Source organism: Heteronotia binoei, chromosome 5 (genome assembly GCF_032191835.1).
Source record: "Heteronotia binoei isolate CCM8104 ecotype False Entrance Well chromosome 5, APGP_CSIRO_Hbin_v1, whole genome shotgun sequence".
Classification (NCBI taxonomy): domain Eukaryota; kingdom Metazoa; phylum Chordata; class Lepidosauria; order Squamata; family Gekkonidae; genus Heteronotia; species Heteronotia binoei.
In genome coordinates this window covers 3,586,782-3,595,319 of record NC_083227.1, presented here as the reverse complement: position 1 = coordinate 3,595,319, position 8,538 = coordinate 3,586,782, and the positions used below count along the sequence as shown (strand labels likewise).

General features: G+C 53.6%; 1 protein-coding gene across 1 annotated transcript; it reads right to left on the bottom strand.

The window, feature by feature from the left end:
- Positions 1–613: 613 nt before the first annotated feature.
- On the bottom strand, positions 614–1,477 carry LOC132571409 (V-type proton ATPase subunit d 1-like; the record flags this gene model as incomplete). Its single annotated transcript, XM_060238203.1, has 1 exon — positions 614–1,477. A coding segment is annotated over exon 1 (864 nt), but the record flags the coding sequence as incomplete, so codon positions are not given.
- Positions 1,478–8,538: the final 7,061 nt, after the last annotated feature.

Sequence of the window (8,538 nt, the reverse complement as noted above, 5' to 3'; positions counted from 1 at the left end):
TCCTCTACAGTTTCGTGTGCCTTAGACGCCATTTCAAACGCAGAGTCAGCCGTTTGAGAGACCGCCAAAATGGTTTCGTTGAGTTTTTTTTAACTCCGACTGAATAGGGGCAATGGCTTTAGAAATCTTGTCGCCCAATGTCTCTTCCAAACGGTCCATTACTTCATGGAACGTTTGAGTAGTTAAAAGAGGGCTTTCGGCAGGGTTGGGGGGGGCCTCTGATGCCATTGACTGTGGCGCTGCGGGTTGAGGGGAAGAGTCCGACACGTCCGAGCTTACCAGCGGGAAGGTAAGGGTCCTTTGGTCTTTTAAGGAGACTCTAGCTGCTGCCTTGGGTCCCCTGGTATCTTTCTTGCCCATGCCCAGGCGTTTGTGTTGAGTGTGAAGGGAGCGGGATCGCGTTAGCGGGACTGGTGGTCGGGAGGGAATTCCTTAAGCGTCCGCCATGCTCCGCGTCGCCCCGCCCTCCCGGCTACTGCTTTGACTTGCTCGTAGTCATCTGCTCTGGCCAGCTGAGCCAGGCCCTCTGGAAAAATACAAAAAAAATAAATTGGAAAAAATAAAAAATTTTGAGTTTTAAAAAAACAACACGTGTTGTTGTTGTTGTTGTTTTGTCACCAGGGTTGCTGCCTGCTCCTTCAAACAGAAGTTTGTATTCTGCGTAGTAATCGGCTACTGCTTTGACTTGCTCGTAGTCATCCGCTCTGGCCAGCTGAGCCAGGCCCTCTGGATAGAGCTTCCCACAGTGGGGGAACAGCTTGGCCCGATGCTCCTTGGAGAGTTCTGTGCCAAAGGAGTTGATGGTGAGAATGAAGGCCCTCCGGTCAGCTTCGAACTCCAGGATGGGGCACATGGCATCAGCGGTCGTGCCTCCCAGGATCTTGCAAAACTTGTAGAAGGACTCAAGGTAGGCCTTGTACAGCGCATTACGAATAATTTCGATGTTCATCTCATCAAGGTCTTGCTCTGAGATGCAATCCTGGAAAAAGGCAGCCAGGGGTGTGTCTACCAGGATGGCATTGTACAGCTCTGCTGGAGTCTGGGCAATGTTCACTGCCTCCATCTGCTCGAAGCTTCCCAGGGGGTGGCATTTGGGCACCAACTGGGCAATGGAGCGCTGGTGCAGAGTCCCGGTGATGAGCAGGATCACGTTGTCAATCATGTAGCTGTACGTGATGAAGTCCAAAAAGCTGGCCAGGGGTTCATAGGCATGATTTCTCATATGGCGGAACTCTACCACCATCTTCTCCTTCAGCTTGTCATCAATGAGGGACACGGGGAGAGGGGAGGCTTCGTTTCCCAGGACGTTCCCATAGTCTGTGCTCTGGAGATGGAGCTTCAAATCTTCCAGGCTCTCGCACTGCATCAGGTTGACGTAATCGGACTGGCTCAGCACCCCTGCCTTGAAACCCCGCACCAGGCCCTCCAGGTAGCCACTGTCGACGTTGAAATAGAGCTCAGGGAACGACGACAACATGGTGAGGCTGAGAACTCAGAAGGAGCAGCGGCTACAGAGGCGGACGTCTGGTTCTACTGGTAACTCTACGATGTAATTTTTTTGATCTGGAGCTTTATCTGTTGCCAGAAGTTTGCAATGTATTTGAAGAAGAAGAAGATGATATTGGATTTATATCCCGCCCTCCACTCCGAAGTGTCTTATTTCCACCAGCTGTTGATAAAGTCAGCCTGGTCCCCGCATAATTTTGGGCCTAGCTGGGCGCAAAGTTGTTGTGTTGCATTGTTGTTAAAAATTCCGTGAGCGAGGGGGGGGGAGGGCAGGGGCTGGGGGGTAGAAATGGAGGAAGCAGGGGATGGAGACTGGGAGGGAGGTGAGCAATTGAGGTGAGATTGGGTGGGTAGTTCCCACCCCCGATTCATTTCCTACCGCAGGGAGGGGAAGATGGAGGCAGGACGGAGGAAGATTGGAAGGGAGGGTGGCGAATAAGGCAGGAGGGGTGAGCTTGGGCAGATGGAACAAGGTTAGAGCTGAGGAGGGAGGGTAGGATGAAAGAAGGGGGTACAAGCGGTGGAAGGTTGGGAGAAAACCCAGCACTGGGGCCTCGGCACCCCCCGCTGGCAGCGGCATGCCACACATTCCCTGTCCTGCCAGCCCCATCACCGCTGAAAGGAGGAACCGCGCAGCCGACGGAAGAGAGTGCTGAGCAGGTTCTGGCCGAGCGGCACCAATGCAGTGTAGAGGCGTTCTCCCTGAGCAGTGCTGAGGCCCTGCTCGGCTGCCCTTGCCGTTAAGGTGAGAGCACTCGAACGGGGTGCCTTCTTTTCCTTGTGTGGGAAGCCTGCATCAGAGAAGCCTCCTCCCAACGCCCTGCCTGACTGCTCTCGCATCGAACGCCCCCTCTCCACTCGCATTGTCCCTCAGGTTAATGTTTTCTTGGCTCAGAGGAACTCCCCCAATCCCTCAGAGCCCAGAAACAGCGGAGCTTCCCTTCCCCAGCATCCTCCGAGGACGCTGGGGAAGCGAAGCTCCAAGTGCCAGCGCAATGACGTCACCTCTGAGTGACAGCGTCACGACGGGTGCACACAAAATCTTTTCTTCTGGGGGGGGGGTGCACATTGGGATTCTGCCTCGCGCAGCAGAACCCCACATGCCAGGCCTACTCTTGCTTCAAATATCAGAGTACCCGAGCGAGGTCCTTCAAGACCAGGGGCCTTGTCCGAGCGGGGCTTCCTCATGTGGTGAAGAAGGGACACCACTCTGGTGAGAGAAGCCAGCCAGGGCATCCAGGCCTGTAGCTACGGGGGGGGGGCCCTGGGGGAGGGCACGGCCAATCTATCAACCCCCCCCTTCCCTCTGTACGGCCCAGCCATTGGAGGGCCACCAGAGCTGCTCCTGCTCAGCGGAGGTGGCTTTGCATGGAGGTTTCCTCAGGAGAAGCCCTCCATGCGTGAGTGGAGTTTGCACGGAGGTTTCCTCAAAAGGAGCCCTCCAAGCTTGAGTGGAGATTGCACGGAGGTTTCCTCAAAAGGAGAACTCCATGAGGGAGTGGAGTTAGCAAGAGGTTTCCCTCAAAAGGAGCCCTCCATCCTTGAGTGGAGTTTGCATGGAGGTTTCCTCAAAAGGAGACTTCCATGAGGGAGTGGAGTTTGCAAAGAGGTTTCCTCAAGAGGAGCCCTGCATGGGGGAGTGGAGTTTGCACAGAGGTTTCCTCAAGAGGAGCGCTCCATGCTTGAGTGGAGATTGCACGGAGGTTTCCTCAAAAGGAGACCTCCATGAGGCAGTGGAGTTTGCAAGAAGGTTTCCTCAACAGGAGCCCTCCATGCTTGAGTGGAGATTGCACGGAGGTTTCCTCAAAAGGAGACCTCCATGAGGGAGTGGAGATTGCACGGAGGTTTCCTCAAAAGGAGAACTCCATGAGGGAGTGGAGTTTGCAAGAAGGTTTCCTCAAATGGAGCCCTCCATCCTTGAGTGGAGTTTGCATGGAGGTTTCCTCAAAAGGAGCCCTCCATGCTTGAGTGGAAATTGCATGGAGGTTTCCTCAAAAGGAGACCTCCATGAGGGAGTGGAGTTAGCAAGAAGGTTTCCTCAAAAGGAGCCCTCCATCCTTGAGTGGAGTTTGCATGGAGGTTTCCTCAAAAGGAGCCCTCCATGCTTGAGTGGAAATTGCACGGAGGTTTCCTCAAAAGGAGACCTCCATGAGAGAGTGGAGTTAGCAAGAAGTTTCCCTCAAAAGGAGCCCTCCATCCTTGAGTGGAGTTTGCATGGAGGTTTCCTCAAAAGGAGACTTCCATGAGGGAGTGGAGTTTGCAAAGAGGTTTCCTCAAGAGGAGCCCTGCATGGGGGAGTGGAGTTTGCACAGAGGTTTCCTCAAGAGGAGACCTCCATGAGGCAGTGGAGTTTGCAAGAAGGTTTCCTCAAAAGGAGACCTCCATGCTTGAGTGGAGATTGCACGGAGGTTTCCTCAAAAGGAGACTTCCATGAGGGAGTGGAGTTTGCACAGAGGGTTCTTCAAGAGGAGCTCTCCGTGCAAATGGGGCCAGCGGGAGGAGAGAGTGCCCTGCCCATCTTCTCTCCTTTTTGAGGCTAGAGGCGCCAGGCGGGGCATCAGTGTCGCTTCTCCTAGCCCACCTTCCCATATGGGAAGCTTGGCTTGGAAAAGCCAGCCTGATGCCCCACCCAGCTGCTCTCGCCTCGGACGAGCGAGCAGATGGGTGGGGTGCCCTCTTCTCCGAGCCCGGTTTCCACACAAGGGAAGCCGAACTAGGAGAAGCTGCCCCGATGCCCCACCCGGCTGCTCTCTCTTCAAAGGGGAGAGGCCCGAGCGGGGCCCCCGCTTCTTGTCGTGAGGAAAGCCGAGCTTGGATGAGGTGCCCTGGCAGCCTGCCCAGCAGCTTTCGCCATGCGAGAGCAACCACACGGGTCTCTGGGGTGCCTAGTCCGAGCTGGGCGTCCCTCGCGACAAGAAGAGGAGGCCCCACTCTGGTGCTCTCCCCTTCGAAGCGAGGACAATTGGGTGTGGCGTTGGGGGGAGGCTTCTCTGATCCCGGCTTCCGACCCAAGGACAAGAAGGGCCCCCCGTCAACTGCTCTCTCCTTCAAGGGGAGAGCAGCCAGCAGGGGCATCAGCATGGCTCAGCGGAGGCCTCCACCTGCAGAGGCCCGCCTGGTCCAGAGGCCCCCCAGCTGTCCCTTCACGCCGCTGCGCCGGTCCTCCTCCAGCGGTGTGGGGCTTGGCGGACAGGGGGTGGCATGCCGTTGCCAGCGGGGGGTTCACCGAGGCTCCAGCGCTGTGTCTCCTCCCAACCTTCCCTCCCAACCAACCTCCCCTTGTACTCCCTTCTTCCTTCCCACCTCCCTCCTCATCTCCAACCCGTCCTATCCACGCAAACTCACTCCTCCTACCTTATTTGCCTCTCTCCCTCCCAATCTCCATCCTATCCTACCTCCATCTTCCTTTTCACCCTCATCGGTAGGAAGTGAGTGGGGAGTGGGAGCCTGGGGAGGAGGGTGGGATGGAAGAAGGGGTGGGATGGAAGAAGTGGTGGGAGAGTGGGAGGGAGGGAGGATATAGGGATTTCATGGGTAGGGAAAATCCCCCTCGCTTCACGGCAGCGGCGCCACTTTAGATCTTCTTCTGCCGCAGATCTTTTTGACTGTGTTCCACAGCCGGACATGCCATGGCTTCTTCTGCACCTGCAAATAATAATATACTATGAATATAAACTGTGTGACACTATCTGAAATGTCAGGGAGATGGGGGTGGGAGAGGTTTTGTTTCCATCTACTTATTGGCTAGGAGTCCTGAAAAAAGTACAGCAGCAGCAGCAATATAGCCTTCTGGTTGTTCTAAAACAGGGGTGTCAAACATGCAGTTTGAGGGCCAAATCCTATCAGGCCCCCGAGCAACTGGCTGTCATCTACTTCCTTCTCCCTCTCTCTTGCTTCCTTCTGCATTACAGCTTGCTTTGCCAGGCTCCCTCAATTGCACAGGAGCTACAGCGCGAAGCCTCTATTTTCTCCATTGGCTGAGGCTCCTCCCTTGTGGAGGAATGGCTTGTTTTGCCAGGCTCTCTCAACTGCACAGCAGAGCTACTGAGCCAAACGTCTCTTCCTATTGACTTCCCCACCCAGTCCCCTGGGGAAGGAAGGAAATACCCAGAGCTTCCTTTGCCCAGTTCCCTGGATCCCATGGGAGAAATACAAAGAAAGCACCTTTAAGACCAATGAGTGCTAATGTTTTACGCGTGTTTTAAGTTTTTTTAAAAATCTATTTGTGTTTGTCTGTGTTCTTTATAAAATCTATATCTCTGCTACCTAATCTTAAATAGGTCCACACGTGGCCCGGCCTGACATAGCTTGGCCCAACCAGACATGGCCTGGCCCAACAAGCTCTCTTTCGTGTCAGATCCGGCCCCCATAACAAATGAGTGCGACACCCCGTTCGATAACAATCCCCATGAGGTCTCTACCACTGAGCAAAGTTTATGCTTTCCCTGGAAACTAGATCACAAGGAAAGGGAGGAATGTGAGGAACAAACCCACCTAAGACCACAATATTTTAGGATCTCAGAGACAGCTGAGAAAAGTAACAGATTTCAATGAAAGATTACATATTTTTGTCAGGATCAGCCTTCCAGCCTTCCGATGTCGGTAAAATGAGTACCCAGCTTGCTGGGGGGGGGGGGGGGAGTCTAGATGACTAGGGAAAGCAATGGAAAACCACCCCGTAAAAAGTCTTCCATGAAAACGTTGTGATGCGACGTCACCCCAGAGTCGGAAACGACCTGTGCTTGCACAGGGAACCTTTCCTTTCCCCACAAGTTCACCTTTGTGTTCTTTCAGAACTCTTGGATGTCTGCCATCTGGGCCTGGTGACTTATCAGTTTTTAAATTGTCTATCAGTCACAGGACCTTCTCTCTCGTCACCTCAATCTCACTCAGGTCTTTCAACATCCTTCCCAAAACCAGTGGTTCTGGAGTGGGCAAACACTTCTCATCTTCCACAGTGAAGACGGAGGCAAAGAATGCATTCAGATTCTCAGCCATTTCCCTATTGTCCTTCAGTAACCTTTTTACCCCTTGGTCATCAAAAGGCCCCAGTGCCTCCCTAGCTCCTTTCCTGCTTCTAATGTCCTTGCACTCACCAGGGGAGGGAGGGTCTCAAGGTCGCCCAGGTTGGATGGAGCAGCGTGTATGGCCTGCCTGCCTGTCAAGGCCTGCTGAGATGAGGTCTGCAACAGAAGGAGGCAGTGGTTGAGGCAGGAGCTCTCTCTGGGGAGTGAGGGGGATGTCCGCCTTGCTACTAGGGCCCTACAGCAGCTAAACCCACTGGACTGCCAATGGTGCTGCCCAGCAGCAGAACCCAGTGCATTCGTGGAACATCCCCAGCCCAGCAAGGCCGCTGTCAGGTGCTGCAGACTCCCCATCCAGGCAGGGGGAGGGGGGGGGGGTTCAAGCAGAGCCCTGTCAACAGAGGGCTGCCCCAAGAGTGCAAATACAAAGGCTTCTGTGCAAGAATTGATGTCAGGGAAGATACAGCATACACTTTCCGTGTGGACTTATGTATAATAAAATATGAAATAAATTCATTTTGATTCCATATATATTGTATGGGCTCTGGCTGTGTGTTAGTCATTAGTCCCTACCCCTCCACTATATATAAGGCCAGAGCCCATGCAATTCAAGCAAATGGACGGCACCCCAATATATATATATTCTATGTTTTTCTCTTTTGTTATTTTTCTCCAATATTATTGATTTAATTTACTTTAATGTTTCAATTCATACCCCACCCTATCCCACAAGCAGGCTCTGGGCAGCTTACAACATTAAGAAACCTTGCAAAACATCAAGCAAACTACATCCAAACTACATATTGCTCTATAGAAAAATGTAGTTGTTCACAACGCAGGTCCCAACAAAAATCATACAAGTAATATAACACAACACCAGGGCTTTTTTTGGAGCAGGAACGCAGTTCTGGCTGGCTTGGTATCAGGGGGTGTGGCCTAATATGCTAATGAGTCGTCCAAAGGAAGGAAGGAAGGCATTTGGTGTGTGTTCCCTTTGGCCAGAACTCCCTTTGGAGTTCAATTATGCTTGTCACAACCTTTCTCCTGGCTCCACCCCATGTCTCCTGGCTCCAGCCCCAAAGTCTCCTGGCTCCACCCCCAAAGTCCCCGGATATTTTTTGAATTGGACTTGGCAACCCTATGCGGGGGGCGGGCAGAGGATGTAGAACAAAACCCAGGGCTGGAAGCCATTTTCATTCAAATCTCAACAGATGTGGGGAAATGGCAGAGCTCCTCCACTTTCCCTGCTCTTTCCTCCAAAAGTGGCAAGCCTGGAAGCACCCGGGTGAGTCTGCCCATCAGCCACAACAGCCAACTGCAGCAGGCATTGCTTTTCTTTGACCTTCACTTCTGGCAGGAAACGACACATTACCAAAGAACTGCCAAGTAATTGAAGGGCAACTACCAAGCAAATGTGCCATTGAGCAAGCCTGGCAAAGCAAGCTGTGATGCAGGACGCAAGAGAGGGGAGGAGGAAGCAGCCCATTAAATAGTAGGCCCCTCCTAATCCCTGGATGAGGAGAGCGGGCAGCCAGCCAGCCAGCCGGCTTTGCCACACCCCCAGCAGCCCTCATTAACCCCTGGGGAAACCCGCACCACCCTTTCTCCAATTCTTATGATATTTTGCGTGGTGGGTGATTTGCAGGCCTTTTGACAGGGGGGGAGGGGTGGACAGCCCAGGGGAGCCCCAGATGAGTGAGGCCTGCTTGGACTGGCTGGATCTCTAGCCAGCCCAAGCAGGTCTCACTTGCCCAGGGCTCTCCTTTCTTGCATCAGGTTCCTTTTGGCTGCGGGGGGGGGGGGGGGCAGCATATGCTAATGAGCTCCGCCACCTATTTTTCTACAAAACGACCCAACCATGGCATGGCCGGTGGGTAGGAGTAGGCCAGGTAGGTGGCCGCCTAGGGCGTCCGCTTCCCATCTCTTCCTGACGGGAGGCTTCCGGGCAGATGCCAAGACTGCCGCCTCGTCCTGGAGGTCTACATACAAATATCTAGCCCAACCCCCT